The 18519-nt window shown below is 42.8% G+C and overlaps 1 protein-coding gene across 1 annotated transcript in view; it reads right to left on the bottom strand.

Annotated features, from left to right (window-relative positions):
* Nucleotides 1–2902: 2902 nt before the first annotated feature.
* Nucleotides 2903–18519, bottom strand: part of LOC108786473 (carbonic anhydrase 2-like) — a 41750-nt gene continuing 26133 nt past the window's right edge. Inside the window, exons 4-8 of the mRNA XM_018555779.1 lie at nucleotides 15807–15925; nucleotides 14515–14607; nucleotides 6692–6754; nucleotides 6225–6380; nucleotides 2903–3597 (exon numbers count right to left, since the gene is read on the bottom strand). Coding sequence (XP_018411281.1) covers nucleotides 3478–3597; nucleotides 6225–6380; nucleotides 6692–6754; nucleotides 14515–14607; nucleotides 15807–15925 — 551 coding nt within the window. The 3' untranslated portion in view covers nucleotides 2903–3477. The remainder of the gene's footprint in view (nucleotides 3598–6224; nucleotides 6381–6691; nucleotides 6755–14514; nucleotides 14608–15806; nucleotides 15926–18519) is intronic.

The following is an 18519-nucleotide window of genomic DNA, read 5'->3' as shown; positions in this document are numbered from 1 at the left end:
CAACTGTTTCTCAAACCCAAATTTCCAGTGAAAATAACACTTACATTAATTTTAGTGCACATAGACACAATATACACAATATATTACCCAATTTTTGGTGAAATATAAAAGAGGAGATTGCACCAAGTAAATAGATACTCAACATGTCAAGCTTTAAAATTGGGCGCACCCGTGAAAAACTATGGTAACCAAAATTGCTTGTAGGGGATTTTTTAAAAGCTTGTGCAAGCCATCGTTTTATAGATAGCTGTGAATAATAGCCCTAGAATTATTACTCTCACTCTGGCATACGTGGAGATACCTAACATGTGTGGAGCAAATGTTGTTTTCGTACCTAGACGCACCCGATGCATGTTTGCATTAGTATGTGTGTTTATGCGTTGGTGGGGGACTTTAAAATATTTTTAGGGTGTTTTGCATTTATTTTATTTAACTTGTGTTAATAAGTATTGCATTGACTTGCAGTGGGACAGGTTGCCATGCTGCATTATGTTTTTGAAGAATCCATTTAAATTTAGTTGAATGGCAAACAATGCATCTAACTACAGCATATCTTTACATTCACAATGCATACATTAGTACGGGGTTATTCACAAAAGTGTGAAGAGTTTGGAGAGGGCAGGAGAAGTGAACAATCTAGGACAACATAGCTGAACTGGAAAGTGAGCTGAATTGGAGAATTTTTCCAAATCAGCTATTTTGGCCTAGATTGTTCACTTCTCCTGCCTTCTCCAAACTCTTCACCCTTTTGTGAATAACCCCCTAGGTGTGAACAGACCATTCTGAAGTCGATTGATACTGTCAATGCGTATTACCTGCACTGGGAAATGCAGCAAAATGCTAAACAACTCATCTGGTGGGAATGAGCCCTCAGAGGACTCTAGTAATACATGTTCTGTAATAAAAACACCATACCTTCCTCTTCTATGTAGTTTACATAATAGGACAATACTGATGCTGAATAATGCTTTCAGCACTAGACCGCTGTGTGAACAGAATATAATTTGTGAATGTTCTTATGCAAATGTAACTGATACAAACAAACATGCAGCTGTGCCTGTCACCCAGTGCCAGCGGGAATGCCATCTGATTTGTCCCCCTTTCCAATCCTCCTAGCGTTTATTAGTCCCCCTGGCTTCACCAGCATTTCTCATAGGTCACTCCGTGTCCAGACCAAGCACAGTGAGGGAGCAGAGTGGCTTCATGGTTAAGTAGACAGATAAGGTCAGCCAAAAACAAGAATAGAGAACAGAACCATATCAGGGTAAAATTAAAGAAGTGACCAGCTGACCCCTCAAAGGACGAAAAAAAGGCTAGAAATAAACCGTGGATCCCTAGACCATAGAATATGAAGCACAATATAATGTCCGAAAGCTGAGAGCTCATTGGAGTTGATTTACTAAAAACAAATAGGCTGTTCACTTTGCAAGGGAATTTTCCCTCAGCTTAGTGAATGAGGGGAAGTACTGCTATCTTACATCATACAATCATATGCAAGCAAAAATACAATTTTTCTTCTTCTTTTCCTTCCAGGTGATTGGGTATTTTTTGCAAAGAGAATTTTAATCACATTCATGAAGCTAAGGGAAAATTCCTCTGCAAAATGAACAGCCTATTTGCCTTTGATAAAACAACCCCATTGCAATATCTCCTTTATCTGCATCTTTTTTTAAAATCATTTTCAAATGTGAGTAATTTGTTACATAATCTATATCTTTACATTATTTACTTCTTCTTTCTCTTGCTGTTATCTCTGTACATAAGTGACATCACTATTTTTGGTATGTTTTTTTGTTGTGTGTAATTTCCTGCAACTGTTCACGCTCTGTATGTATGGGCATGGCATCATAGCACTTCTTGTTCTGTACAATGAGGGCAATTTTTTTATGTCTATTCTGCACTGTATGTATGGAAGCTGCTCTGTGGAATGGGTGTAATTCTCGTTGTCTGTGATATTCTTAAAATATATGGACATTATATTATGTATGTATACTTGTATAGACACTGTACAGTGCCACTTCTCCTGTTCTGTATGTATAGTGCATCTTCCCCTATTCTGTATGTATAGACACTGTACAGTGCCCCTTCTCCTGTTCTGTATGTATAGACAACGTGCAGTACCCCTTCTCCTGTTCTGTATGTATAGACACTGTACAGTGCCCCTTATCCTGTTCTGTATGTATACACACTGTAAAGTACCACTTCTCCTGTTCTGTATGTATAGACACTGTACAGTACCGCTTCTCCTGTTCTGTATGTATAGACACTGTACAGTACCCCTTCTCCTGTTCTGTACATATAGACACTGTACAGTACCCCTTCTCCTATTCTGTATGCATAGACACTGTACAGTGTACAGTTCAAATACCTTAACTATTAACAAAAATGTATCTCATTTGTGTATCACTCAGCTGTAGATCCTCAAATCATCTCTGAACTGGTGCTGACACCGTCCCTCCTTTTGGAAGGTGGCTACTTTTGTTCCCCATGGTCCCGGTGTGTGTTGTAAAGTAGCCACCGCTCCAAGCTCAGTCGCCTGAGATGGACTACAATCTTTTGTTTAGTTTGCTAATTTGTATTGAGATTGTAGTACATCACAGGAGTGGTGGCTACTTTACAACACACACAGGGACCATGGGGAACAAAAGTAGCCACCCTCCAGAAGGAAGGACAGTGTCAGCACCAATTCAGAGATTGCTTGAGGATCTACATCCAAGTGATTCCCCAATTATCTACATTTGTGTTCATAGTGAGGGCACTTGAATGCATTTTTAAGGTTTAACTGCTAAGTTTACCATCACTTTAATAACAGAAACATTGCGCTAGTTTAACAGTGGCACATTTTCTTCATTGTACTGAGGACACAAATGCAATCATTAAGGAGACAAGGCAACTTAGCATGAGTTATAGTATTTATTATGGTATCCAAAATACAATGATAATTTCCTGTTTCATTAAATTCAGTTTGGAAATGTAAGACTGTGCAAAACAAGCACCAATAAGACTCTTTTATATATATATCTGTCATATATATATATATATATCTATATATATATTTAAAATATTTACACTCATTAAAATTAATATTTCTTCCTCTGGAATAGGTAATATTTGAAACACACATTAGTTCACATTATAAAATACATAGCAGTGTATGTACGTATTTCATTCAAGTTTTTATCTGCGTTTTGTTAAGACATAATTCTAGAAGAATCTACAGGGAACATGTTCCCTTCTCCCATAGTAAGTGCAGCATTGTTTGGAAGGAAATAAGCTGAAGCTAGCTCTAAGCAGCATCTCACATTATAAATGATTTGCCTATGTCAGTCGATTTTCACATTTCATTAATCAGATCCTAATACTTGCCAGGGTATTAGAAATTTAGCATAGAGAAAAAAAAGGCTTTCAGTTTGCACACAGTGAAAGATAATTAAACATTAGCGAACAGATTCGCAGCACGGATGGGCGGTTCTCCTTCTAATGGAACGATGCTCGAACAGTACGACCCTTCAGTGGTTGTGGTGGGCGATAGTTGTCAACCATGTGGCAGGGACTGTCTTGCTCATCGTTGAAGAAAAGGCCTCGGAGCCCTGACAGCTAGAGAAGAACATGAGAAATGAAATGTAATGTCATGTTCAAGGAAGCATATATTATCAGAGGCATGGATAACTCCACTGAGTCTCAAATGTGAACAAGGCCCCAAATCATGCTATTAATAGTTGTCACATATTTACAAAGCACAACAAACTCCAGAGTTTCATCCAATTCTGAGGTTTAGGATCCCAAACAACAATCAATAATTGATTGAGGTCCTAAGATTAGTAGAACTAATATAAATTAGATTTTGTTGACTTGGATTTGAGGCTCTAATAAAATGGCAGACTGAGAACTGGTGTCCTCATAAACAGTACCCAACATTTGGGGCCATAATATATAAAGAGTTGGAGGAGAACTATGAGGTGATTGAGAACTATGAGGTGATTGATTTTCACTCAAGCTCATAGTCCGAGCCAACTGTAGCTCGCGGTATACTGAGCTTTGGGTCACGGGAGGACGCTAGTTTATGTCCTCCAGTGACCCTGAGGAGAACTATGGGGAAAAACACTTACCCCATAGTTCTCCTTTAAAGAGATTGTGATCTAGCTAATAAAAACACATTGTGAAGATGATGCTCCGTGTGCAATAAGGGGAAGGTGAGAGTAGAACAACTAATAGTCTGATCATGTGCAAGCAAGAATCCTTTAAATTCCCAATTCACAAGATTGGGTATTTAAAGTAAATAAATATTTGCTGACAAGTTGATTTTCTCTACAACTTTAGTTATACCACCACAACTTTAGTAAATCAACTAAAACACAACAACCCCCTACCTGCATGTCATTGTATATTATAGCATCATATACAACCACATTAAGTTGGCAGACCTATTTAGCAACTTTTCATTTTCCAATTAGTATTTTCCTAGATTAGGAATTTACTTTTCCTAAGAGCAGGGGAGGAGGGTGCAGGAGAAACAGAAATAGCTAATAAAACCAAGCCAGCGGCTCTTCCTTTTCCCTTCCCCTTCTATCGCTATATAGAGCTTCTCAGGTGAACACCACTGTCCAAGCTTTTTCAAACTCAGATGTTTTGAAGTTTATAGTGTGCAATGTACCTAATGAAAAGTAAATTTCCAAAACAATTTGGTTTGCAAAATAATAAATTAGTTACATTATACAAACTTACATACCAAGGGTGTAAACTTATTTTCAGTGTGCTAGAGCAGTGGTCCCCAACCCCCGGTCCGCGGACCGGTACCGGTCCGCGGATCAAATGGTACCGGGCCGCACAGTCTCATGAGTACCCTCATTTAGCACTGCGCCTAGATAAAAATGGTAGAGGATCCAGCTGACTAAACAGGCTGCACAAGGCACTGTGCACATATGACTGGTACAATTTAAAATTTTATGAAAGCTGGCTCATCTACATTAATTCAAGAGAAAAATGTACACTGTAATCAGACTATGCTGGTGGTTAAAAATACTGATGTCTTTATAAGATAAGGGAGGTTCCTCTGCAGGAAAACTGACAGTCATGGTAGATCTTAGAATCTAAACTTGCATACTGTTTATAGGTGGTTTTTGAACTTTTAAATGCTAAAACATTTATTTTAACTTACTATTCCCATTTTCTTTCCATTGTTAGGGGGAGAGGGCAGAAATGTATCGGTTCTACTTTTCTCTAAGGCTCCATTCACACATAGCAGTTGTAAATTCAGTGCCGTTTTCTACGTGTTCGTTTCTGCGGCATGAAAACATGTACATTTTAAAAGATTTTACTATAGCCAGAACGCGCGGAAACCCCCCAGAATATTGTGATCTGGCTTTTTTGCGCGACCTGCGTTTTCGTGCTGCACAGACGTTGTGCAGGTGTGAACAAAGTACATTGTACTGTATTAGTTTTTATGTTTTGCACATACGAATATGCGCGGAAAACCGCTAATGTGTGAACGGAGTCTAAAAGAGCTTCCAGAGTTCACAGGTAATCCTCAGAACATTGGATAGACCTCACTAAAGGTGCCTATACACTGTACGATTCTCGTATGAGAATCGCAGGAAATCCCGCGATCGTACGATAATCGTACAGTGTATGGAAGGTGTGCGACCGTTTCTACTGTACGGTCGCACGTCTTCTGTCGAACAAGCAGGCTTGAAAACCCGCTGAGAATCGTACGATTCTCGGCGGGTTAGTGGCCTGCTTGTTCGACAACTGCCGAACGGGCCGGTGTGTGCATGCGCACACTGCCCCTTTGCAGTGATCGGAAGCCGCCCCTCATGGCGGTCATCGGAAGCCTGCCCCTCAGCGGGGCGCGTTTGCGATGATCGCAAGTAAGATCAGCCTGTCCAAGATGGGCAGATCGTACGAGCTTTTAATAAGCTTACGACCATCGCAAGACAAAAGTCTTGCGATGGTCGTAAGGTGTATGGGCACCATAAGATGGACTAGGATAGACCACAACACACAAGCTCATACATGTTTTCATTATATCCTCAGTTTGAGTTTCCTGGCTTTGTGGCAGGTATTTAAGAAAGTTGAGGTTCTGATTGAACACAATTTCAGCTGTGAATGCTGTACACTGCTGCAGAAAATACCACATCTGGGTGGGTTTGAAATTATCTGATGATTATTTTGCATTGTGATAGCCTAACTCGAAGTGACAACGCAAAATGCTGATTTAGACATACCTGTTCACTGCTCACAGTAATTGGCTCTTTTAGGACGTTCCAGACTACGCACTCCAGTAGTGGTGGAGTTGTCAGAGATCCCTTATAGGTCCAAAAGTCCCGAGATTTTGGAAGCAACCCTGAAGGATCAAAGTTGTGGAAGGGAGCCTGTTTTCCCTGAAAAAAGAAATAACATTCTTTTTGTGAGATTCTTAAAAAATTGGACTGTTATGCAGGTAGCTTCAATCTGGTGGCTCTTGATACAGTGGCGAGTCAAGAAATCTAAATGCATAATTACAGACTGGAAAAAACGTTCTTTGTTTGGAAACTGTCAATAGATATTAAACCCGTACTCCCATTCCTTTTCACAAGACTACACATAGTTCATAGAGCAGTATGAGATAAGATAATATAAGTCACTATGGAGCTCTGTGAATTCGCTTGGCTTTTTGTCTCAAGCAATAATTGAAAAGCACAGTAGATGTTACCTTTGTTGGAATTAATTTTAAGGCGTCAATCACTGCCTGAAACTGTGGCCTGGCCTCTCCTACCTGAATACAAAGGAGACAAATAAAGACTGGCATAAGAAAACCAGATATAATTTACAGCGCACAGAATTTTATGAACTATTCAATAAAGTAATCATGATATTATCTTTGAACATTGATGAAGCAGTTTGCTTATTGTTAGGAAATACTATTTAATTTGATTAACAGATTAAGAAACATCAGCTGAACCAAAGCAGGTGCATCCTTATCAAATCTTCATTAAGGTGGAACTAAACTGTATAAAAAAATTGCGAGCAGGCAGGTTTCTTAATACAAAAGAGACATACTATATCTATTCTGCAATAAAACAAACTTATCTACCTGGTTGCAGTCTTCTTCAGAATGTACACTGTACTGCGCATATGTAGCTCGGTGTACATTCTCAGAACACCTCAGTGCTGTCTCATACTGGCATCGCTAATCAAGATGGCCAAACATCCCAAACCCAAAAAAGATCAGGTAAAGATGTCGGCACTCCTGAGGAAGCCAGGGGAGCTTAGTTCCACTTTACATTTTTAAACAAACACAATATACTATAGGAATAACAGACTCCGAATGTGCATTATCCCCCCGCCCTGTTCTCCACCACTGCTGGATTTCCACTTTTTTAGAGCAGGGATGTACATAGCAGTATGAGTGTACACAAATATATAATGGCTATATGCATTCCGCCAACATCTGCTGTTCAGAAGCCCTAAAAGTCCCAGTACTTCATCAACACATGCTCAATAGAGGCTGTACACACACTGCCAGCACATGCTATACAGAGGTTGTATAAACTCTACCAACACCTACTATACATAGGTTGTGCACGCACCAGCAGCACTCCTTATAAAAAGGTTATACAAACACCAGCAACTATCATTATAGGGTACACAAGCACCACTACACCGTCTTTAAAGAGGGTATACAGGCATCACCAATACCCACTATACAGAGTGTATACATGCACCACCAATATCCGTATAGAGAGGGTATACATGCACCACCAATATCCGCTATACAGAGGGTATACATGCACCACCAATACACACTATACAGGGGGTATACATGCCTCACCATTACCTACTATACAGGGGGTATACATGCCTCACCAATACCTACTACACAGAGGGTATACATGCATCACCAATATTCACTATACAGAGGGTATACATGCATCACCAACATCCACTATACAGGGGGGTATACATGCACCACCAACATCCACTATACAGGGGGGTATACATGCACCACCAATACCCACTATACAGGGGGTATACATGCCTCACCAATACCTACTACACAGAGGGTATACATGCATCACCAATACTCACTATACAGAGGGTATACATGCATCACCAATACCCACTATGCAGGGGGTATAAATGCCTCACCAATACACACTATACAGAGGGTATACATGCATTACCAGTACCCACTATACAGAGGGTATACATGCATCACCAATACCCTCTGTACAGAGGGTATACATGCATCATCACCACTTGCTATACAGAGAGTGTACACGCACAACTAATACCTTCTATACTGAATCAACGCCTGCTCTATAGAGGTTGTACGCATGCCACCAATGCCTGCTTTACAGAGGGTATACAAGTTCCTCCAATGAGGGTCTCCCTTGCCAGCATTCTTAGGTACAGATCTGTTTACCAGTGGCTTGATATTCTACATATCTCCACAGAGATAAATTGCATAATGTCTCACGAACATTAGAAAAGCAGAAAATAATGTATTAATAGCTTCTGAAGAATTCATAGAAAGTTAATGTGTTTCTTCCATGACAGGAACAGATGGAGAGTGCCAGGGCTTGCTGGTCATGTCTAGTCTACAAATACGAGGGAAGGTGACAGCAATTTATACTATACAAGAAAAAATCAACATCTGCTTACACACCTCTTAGTAGAATGGCTCACTGGGTGAACTGTACACATACAATGAAAAGGGAAGGTCTTGCAAAGGAAAGGGGGCTCCCTGCAGTACATTAGTACACATACATTCTTTATTATACATAGTCCATAGGAGGCAAACAGTTCAAATCTAGCAAATTATAGTCATATACGAGATACTGTTAAATGATATCCTTTGAATATGCTTTGTGAAGCAGAGTGGCAGTGTACAACTTTGTACCTTGCTCCTGATTCTATAACATTTCCAGTTAAAGTTTACCTCTCTCATGTGCGCAATTCAATTTGCGCACATGATGAAAAAAGACATAAACAGAAGTAGAGGTAATAGACATCTAAGAAGCTGAAGTTATAAGCACATGTTTAAATTTTCCTTTAAAAAGGATGCAGAACCCCTACCTAGCTAACCTACTGTTCCCTAAATGGTATGACCATCTCCACTACACAACAGAGAAGCATAAAGGATGGTTATAAGCACAGGAAAAGTTTGTCTTTTACAAGAAAAAGTTAGGAACTGGATATAACTTCAGCTACCTTTATCTCTTTGCCTTTGGTTCTGCCAATCATTTTTACATGTAATATTCACTGAATATAATCTCTAGGTATGTGCTTTTTTGACTTCATATGCTCAGTTTGCATGGCACAGGCCTATGACACGTTTACTAATGTTACGGCCATATTGAAGAACAATCTTTAAATAATATCCCACTTCACCTCTATTTAATAATATGCCAGACTTAGAGGTTAACACCGGCTGACAGTTGGCTTGTTTTGAAAGTAACTGTTTTGGGAGACATTGAATTGGTGGGTAAAGTTCCTCTTTAGGAATCTATTAAATTTGAGTAGCCTCATATCACACAGTCAAGGCTTATTTTTTGCTTTTCCTTTGCTGTCTCTGACATTTTGTTAAAGCTCTGTGTGAAGCCATTGCTGGTAACAAAGAAAGATTGGCAACACCATGCATCACATGACCAGAAAACTAGGAATTCTGGACAGAGGAATCTCCCGCTGGGCCAAGCTTCAGTATCTTGCTAGTCGGCCCCGCTGGCTGTTAAAGTACCTGAACAATCTGATTGGATGCAGGCATTGTTCAGGTGTTTTGAGAGCCAGCGGGGCCGACTAGCAAGATACTGAAGCTTAGCCCAGTAGGAAATTCCTCCATCCACACAGTTTAGCATAAATGGATAGGTGAGTGGCCAGCTCAGGGTTATGAATGTCCAGGGGGCTCAGCTATAACCATTTTGCTCCTGCAATAAACCAGGGGATAGGTCAATGGGTCAAAGCTGTGCACCTAGATGTTAATTCACAATGGGAGATATACTTGTATGCTTTTGGTGTCTGATGTTGCCATGCTACTACAGGGTATGCAAACAGGGCAGCTTTTCTGTGTCTTCTGCAATCCTCATCAATATCAAGAAAAGGGAAGGAGGGGGCGAATATGCTACCTTGCTTTGTCCCCCTCTTTCTTCTGCGTTAAAGTTACTGTATATTACAATATTACAAAATGGTATTAAGGTATTTCAAATGCTGATCAAATCACATAAAATAGATACTGCTCCTTGATGTGTAAACGTTTTAGTTTCCAGCAGAATCAGCTGGTCCTCTAAGCACTTGCCCTGACTTCCTATTTTAGGGTGGTTCCTTTCCCTTGCAGGGTCCTATGTAGCCATCTTTGTGTGTGCTAGTAAGCTGTGTGTGTCTTCACAAAAACACAGGCACAGCAAAACAAGCCATTTCCCTCCCCCCTGGCCCCCTCTCCACCTTCCTCCCTCTTTTCTTCTCCCTTCTTCAAGCTAGTAGATGGACAGCTGCTGGAGACTGTGCTGCCCTTTGTGATCTTGTACTGGACAGGAAGTTCAGGTAAGCCGTGCTGAGAGAGTTCAAGCCAGTTGTTTGGAAATATGATTTCTGTGTTTGGGCAAAAATGCAAAAATATACTTTGCTGAGCAATGTACAGTATATTTGTTTGATCTGGATTCGTTATTGAAAAAAAGGTTTAGAGTTTAAAACTACTTTAAGACATCTTTAATTCCCTTTCTGATAAATGGCTGTCGAAAGACACAAAGCAGAAACGGTGAAGGTCACACAAGGTTTCCTGGGATTCGTATGCAAACAAGTCTCTTCAAAAGCAGAAATGACTTCTAGGTAAATGGCATGTTTATATAGCAGGAAGTGAATGCCTCACTCACTGGATTTCTAAAATATTTGCACCTTTACCTGATGACTATTTTTCTCTGAACTCCATTCAACAAGTTTATGATCATATTTTATGCAATACCCGATATGTGTATTCCTGCATTGATCTGTATACAATACAACAACTTTGTGTATACTTAGAACTACCGCAGTATACTGTAAACTGTTGCACAGCAGTTAAATGGTATGATAGTGCTTTTTACAACCATAATTTCCTCCGCTATTGTGTTTATACAATACACAAGCCATATACACATTACACAAATCCAACTCAGTAATATTATCATTACAAAAAAAGATTGGAAATACAACCACATTCCTTACATGCCTCCCAAATATCAGAGTGGAAGAACATCTTCTTACATTAACACAAAAACACATTGACACATTACATTAACACAAATTTGTGAAGCTGGACCCAAAAAATACAGTCTATCAATTCACTGGGAATAAATTACACTGGTGTGGCATAGTAACAGTAAATCTATTTGCTTCCTTTCCTTAAAACAGGGATGTGATCTGTCATAGTAAGGCCACAATCTACCTCCCGCCCAGCAAACAGACCACTCCAGGTCCTTGTTGCAATAAATTACCTTTTAAAAAAGTAATTATTACCCATGTTGCAGAAAATTCTGCTCAGGGTTTTGACTTGGGATGCACCAATAATGGTATCGGTATTGGTGCCAATGCTGAGTATTTGGGAGAGTACCCGTACTCGCCCAAATGCTCCGATGCCTAGCCCGATACTTCCTGTATCAGGAAGCCGGGCAGCGCATCATTACACGCTGCCCGGCTTCCTGATTGGTTGGGAAGCCGGCTCCATGCTCTCTCGTCACTTGCGATGACTTCCTGGCCAATCTCTCGTCACTTCCTGGCCAATCAGGAAGCCGGGCAGCGTGTAATGACTCCCTGCCCGGCTTCCTGATTGGTCGGGAAGCTGGCCAATCTGGAAGCCGGGCCCTGTGTAATGATGCGGTGCCCAGCTTTCTGATTGGCCAGGAAGCCAGCTTCATGCTCCCTCGTCACCTCATGTACTCCATGCTCATGACGAGAAGCATGGGGATGGCTTCCCTGCTAATCAGGAAACCAGGTGGCGAGTCATTACACGAAAGCCGCCTGGCTTCCTTAATGGGACTTCCGGTATCAGAATGCGGTATCGGTGAGTACTGAAAGAAAAAATATTGATGCTCGTACTCAATACAGGGGGGAAGACGGGTGTTGGAAGGACACCAATTCCCGCACCCAGGTGTCGGAGACGCGGGACAGCCAGCGGCTTGCAAAGAGCCGAAGACGTCCCCCCACCCTGGAATCCCGGGATGGGGGAAGGCCTTCATGCCGAGGTGGGCTTACCCTGGGGCTTGGCGTTCCTGGGCTGCCAGGGGCGTTTGGCGGCCTGGGAAGGCGGCGGTCTGTTGAACTTCCCGCCCTTCTCAGAGGGCGGAGGCGGACGAAAAAGCTGCTTGTGAGCCGAAAAGGAAGGACCCGGCTTCCGCCGCTGTTCCCTAGGCTTTTTAGATTGAGGTAGGAAGGTACTCTTACCGCCCGTCAAATCCTTAATGATCTCATCCAAGGTAGTCCCGAACAGATGCTCCCCCGTAAAGGGGAGCTCCGTCAGAGCCTTCTTGGAAGCCTGGTCAGCCGACCAGCATTTAAGCCAGAGGAGGCGCCTAAGAGTAACCGCCGACACAGGCAGCTTGGAAACCAACGGTGCAGCATCCAAGGCCGAATTACACAGGTATTGCAGACCCTGCACCACCTGTTCCGTAATGTCGACATAAGCAGGAGACACGTTTTCTTCTGCAAGACCCTGACGCAGCATCTTCATCCACTCAGTCAAGGTCTGGGAGACCAGGGCCGAAGCCAACACGGGGCGCAACAGAGCCCCGGAAACCGAGTACATAGTACGCGCCACTGCCTCCGCCTTCCTATCCGAGGGATCCCAAAAGGAAGGCGAATCCTCCACCGGGATGACCGTAGCCTTGTTCAGGCGAGAAACCGGCGGATCCACCGCGGGGGGAGTAGACCACTTGGACAGGAAGGACTCCTCAAAAGGATAACGAATCGAGAAGCGTTTGGGGACGGAAAACCACTTGCTCGGGCGCTTCCACTCCTTGTAGACAAAGTCATCAAAAAAAGGAACGTAAGGGAAAACCTTAGTGGAACGCCTACTCCTGTGCGTCCCAAAAGGAACCGGCGGGAGTGCCGAAGAGCTCGGAGTCTCCTCAATTTTAAGAGTTTCCCGCACAGCGCGAACCAAGGCCGTGACCAATTCGCGTTCCTGTAATATAAGGGCAGTCCCCGACTCTTCGTCACTAGCAGACTCCGCCTGGGAGGAATCCCCCAGGTCGGGCTGCGCGGCCACCGCCGAAATTTCCCCCTCTTCCTCAGAATCCCCAGAAAGGACTGGGGAGGGGGCCGGCAACGTGCGCTTCTGTGGAGGGTTCACAGAACGGGACACAAAACCGTCCATAGTGGAGGAAAAAGCCTCCAAAGACAACATAGCGCCGGTGGACCCCCCACCCAAAGACCCCACAGGCACCAAGGGAGACTGGGAAAGGGGCGCAGAAGTACAGGCCGCGCAAAGGGGGGACGTGGGAGATGTCCCTGAAGAGAGGCCGCAGCCCTCACAGGGCACTGCGGACAGACCGTCCCCACAGTCCATGTCCCCGGTAATATAGCTTTGCGCCCCAAACCTGTTAAACTAGGGCCACAAGCAAGGCAAGGGAGTCCCCGGCAGTCACCGCCCCCACCGCAGTTGTCCCCAGCAATCGACCCCCCGCAGGCAGACGACCTTTCTACAGTAGCTGACTCCCCGTGTCCCAGTGCGTCCTCACCCGACCGCGTCCCGGCGTGAAAGACCGAGCCGGCCGGGTGACGCGCTATTACGGGGACCGGGAAGTGGCGCACCGGAAGTGACGTCACGAAGAGGGCGCACGCGCCCACAACAAACATGGCGGCCGCGGCCTCCGAGAAGGCCGCAAACGAAGCCGGGGGCTCGATTAGCGGCCCCCGCGCACACGCGGGAGGAACAGAGCGGGCCACGCGCCCCAGAGACAGCAGCACCAGCGCGGCAGCCCGACCCCAAAAAACGCAGCGGGACACGGCCCCAAGAAGCCACAGCTGCTCTCGCCGGCCGCCAGGAACCAAGGCAAGGCCCCACAGTGCCACAACACCCCTACGCCACCCCAGGAGCTGACGAAGGGGGATGGGAGGAGAGGGGGGTGGCTGAAGGAGGTCAGGAAGCCCAAAGGGAGATCAGACCCCCACCGACCCGCCCATCACCACCACGTGCCCACGCAGGGCCATACATACCGCCGGGGAACGTGGACCATCCGCAGCATCCACGTCAAGCAGCTGCGCAGGGAACATTGAAGATCCAGGTGCACAGGTACTGCGGAAGACTGGCGCCCCCGACCGCAGCGCCAGAAGCCTGTGGGGAGTACTGTGACTTGGCGGCCGAGACCCCCAGTCATATGCAACCCCCTGGCTTATTACCCTACAGTACAGGATCTCCGATCTGTGCCCTGTGTCCTTCAATGAACGGGAGAGAAATTAAGCCACTCTAAGACATAAAATAAGAGAGGAAGAAGAAACCCTAGGTTCTTCTGCAACCAGTTCTAATGCTGTGTTTAGGTAAAAAAAACTTGAATAATGACTTACCTTTAGAAAAACACCTACTACTGCAAGACCATCGCAGTGCTTTACGGCTTCACCAAAAGTGTCATACTTAGTATTCCAATGGACCAGATGGAGCTGCCGATAAGGGATACATAAATATAACGCCAGTTTACAAAACCATTAGCACTAATACAGATAAAAGAAAGAATAAAACATGTATGGGCAACCTATAGACCACTAACAAGCCATGTGTCGTACCCTCACACATTAGCAGCCAAAAGGTCTCACATTTCTAAATCTGCACAGAGCAGTTTACAACGGTGATTTCCTAGTTCTTTTTTTCATCACATGCATAGAATTTGTAAGTACCATTTTGTTCTGAAGAGCTATTTTTAACCCCTTCATGACTGAGGCCCTTTTTTCATTTTTTGCACACGTGTTATATTCCACATTTTAGGCCTGAAAATGACTTAAAACCCCCCAACATTATATATTTTCTGAATGCCAAGACCCTATAGAATAAAATGGTGGTAGTTGCAAATTTTTATGTTGCGCAATATTAGCGCAACTCCTTATTAAACCCCAACATTTAGTGAAAAATTTAATTTAATGCCCCAAAACACAACAAAATACCAATTTTTTAAATGACATATAAAAGATGAGGTTACAACGAGTATATCTGGCGACAGGTAAGTCGCCAGGATCGCTTCTGTTGTAAAGCCGACAGTCGGCTCTACAAGTTTAAACAGAGTCCCGGCGGCAAAAGTCGCCGGGAGTCTGTTTAAACAGCCCCGATGCTGGCGACGTACACTGTACGTCGTCAGTCACGAAGGGGATAAGCTACAAAAACAAGCTGTACCTGTAGGTAAAAGGTCCACCCGAATACACAACCAAAAAGCTAAAGCACATGCTGGCTTCTTATAGCTTCTTGAATCACAGATACAGTATCTGTTGCCTACTCGGTCCTGAAATATCAGTTTGGGATGAAGTAGGGTTGTCAAACAAGTTCATATAAAATTCAGTGAAATTTAGTATTTATACCTATTCCAAGCTTGGGAGCACCTCCTTAGGTTGGACATGAGGGTTACATCCCAACTTCAGTCAAAGCATATTTTTCTGGTCTGGGTTTGAGTAATGAATGGTTATAATAACCTATGCCAAAACTCCATTGCTATTTGTATCCCCAATTGGGAGATTTTGAAATTGAATTTGCACAAATTCACAGACCACTTATAGTGTTGATGAGGTTTTTCCTCCAAAGAAAGGGAATATGAGTTCAAATGAGAAGAATTCAAAGAAATTATTTTGACTGAGAAATGACAAGACTAGCTTACCTCGGCCTCAGATTTCACTCCATCCACGGTGTGTTCGGAGCCGTGCCCATCGCAGGATCCCCAGTGAAAGTGGAATTGTTTCAATCTGTAGGTGCCTTCCAGAGCCCCACCCTTCAGCACTGTAATTCCAGAACAAATAACAGATTAGTGCCTACTTATCTGTGTCAAAGGAAATCCACATCCTCGTGTTCTTTTAATAAACACTTAAGAGACCGTTGACCCATTAAGCATCTATACCTTCCAAGTCGACTGCTGGCTAATGAGTCATTTCCAATTAGTCAAATGAATTGTGACATGTGTCTCAAGGCAATCTTCTTAAAGACATTGTCAGGGTTTTATACTGATGAGGAGGTGAAGAGTCAGCCTGAGCATCCAAATTCACATACCCAGCAATACCCAGAATGTTTTTACTATACATGCCGTATAGCATAGGCGGGCAATATGCAGCTATTACAGTACAGTACACATGCCTCCGTAAGTATGTCTCAAACATTACTAAACCGCTTAAAGAAGTAGTTTAAGAATGGATGCACATCTATTACAGTAGTACCTCGGTTCACGAAAGCTTCTGTTCGCGAACAATTCGGTTCGCGAACAAGAAGTTCAGCAAAATTTTGCCTCCATTCGCGAACTTCGCTTCGGGTGACGAACACAACCACAACCATTTTCCCTGCTCTGACACATGGTCATGGCTTCCTCTAGTCGAGATCACAGTTTGATTCGGTTCACAACCAAATCGGTTCGCAACTAGAATTGCGGAACAAATTAAGTCTGTGAACCACTGTATATGCATCTGCTTTTACTTGAGCATTTTTTTTAATTATTGCTTTGGGAAAGTGCATTGTCATGCAGACATGTCCTATAAAAAGCCTTATAACACGCAAGAAAAAAATAGACATGGACTTTTTTTTTAGCAATGTAGATCAGTGCACGACATACATGTGAACTAGAGCCATTAAGAACGATGGCAAACCACTTTAAAACACATAGATATAAGTGGGCCCTAAATGCCTGAACAAGAATTAAAGCTCAGTATTACTAGGGGTCCACGCACAGCATGTAAATGCAGTCAAATATTCGTATCAGGCTGCTCATTCCCCATACATAGGAAAGGCACAACAAAATGAGTGTGCTACTGTCTATTTAAAGATGTCAGAATATGGATAAAGTTACAGTAGACCAGGTATGCAATATATATGTAATCAGGGGTTTTCTAGTTTTCTAAGTTAGGCAGAGTGTGCATTTATACCTGCCTACACACTAGGGGTTAGCCATTTTGGTAACAGCAAACTGTCTGACTGGTCCTGGCTACAGGGAAGAACTAGAAAGAATACTTTCCAGTGTTTCAAACAGTAATGGTGCTTCTATGTTTCTTGAATTCAAATATAGGGCCTTTCCAAACAGTTACACTTTTCTTATGAATCTATCCCTAAAAACACGTGCAGGTTCTCCCCTGACAACTGTTTTATTGGGCAGTTTACAGTCTTGGTCATATTGTTTTGTTGTTTATTTAAACAAAAAATACTCTAACTTGCCAATAACGTATAAGGTTATTTGTGAACACTGATGATATAGCTAAGTGTCATATGAGAAAGGACTGCTATTTAATGTATATAATAATTCTATTGATGTTCTCACAAGGCAGACCTTGGATTGCTAATAATCCCTTTAGGAATTGGTTTCTCCAGACAAAATAGTACATCAGGGGTCATTATTCGAGTAATACCCTTCTGTCTCTCACAACAAATGGAGGCCCTTATTATACAATAAGTGATCAAAAGCCTAAATGACGTTTCATTCATGCGAAACCATACAGAGACTGCTTGAATGAAGTGTGTCCATGTCAAATTAAACTGTACATCCAATTCAAATGACATGACTTCTCAGCACTGTCAACTCTACCTCATTCACTTCCATGATACTATAAAAAAAAATTACAGTGTAGACCTGCCTATATCTATAATGGGTTAAATAAATAATTACAACTTTGAAGAGAACTGGGGAAGCTGATAGGCTTCTGATTTTTAAGCAGAGTGTCCATTTGTATACAAATTGATTCACTGCTCAGAAACAGCAGGGATGAAAATGTACAGTATTTTTCAAACTAAAAAGACAAAAGTTATTTGAACAACCCTCCAAATTATTGAGCTCAGGTCTTCCTAGTGAATTGTACTTTAAATGATGCAGCATACAAAAGCCATTTTAAGTGACTTTGTGCTTTCAACCTAATGGCAACAGTTTGGGGAAGGTTACTTTCTGGTCTAGCCTGACTCTGCCCCTGTGCACAAAGCCAGGTCCATAAAGGCATGGTTTGCCCAATATGGTGTGGAGGAATTTGAGTGGCCTCCTCAGGTCTCTCAACTGTACTAAAAACCTTTGGGATGAATTGGAACATCAATTGTAATCCAGGTCTTCTCATCCAACATCAGTATCTGACCTCACAAATGCTCTTTTGGCTGAATGGACATAAATTCCCATAGATAAACTCCTTGTGGAAAGTCTTCCCAGTAGAGTGGAGACTGTTATAGCTGGGGGCCAACACCAGATTAATGCCCAACAAGCTCATATGTGTGATGATCAGTTATCCACAAGCTTTTGGCCCTATATGTATAGTAAGAATAGAACAACCTTCAGCAGTAATGTGTAAACTACCATGATTAACATCATCCTTTTAGTTAATTAAAGTTATGTTAGGTGAGTGCTGAATGGTTGC

The sequence above is a fragment of the Nanorana parkeri genome, unplaced genomic scaffold, assembly GCF_000935625.1.
Source record: "Nanorana parkeri isolate BGI_ZX_2015 unplaced genomic scaffold, ASM93562v1 scaffold213, whole genome shotgun sequence".
Taxonomy (NCBI): Eukaryota; Metazoa; Chordata; class Amphibia; order Anura; family Dicroglossidae; genus Nanorana; species Nanorana parkeri.
This window is presented reverse-complemented; position numbering and strand designations above follow the sequence as displayed.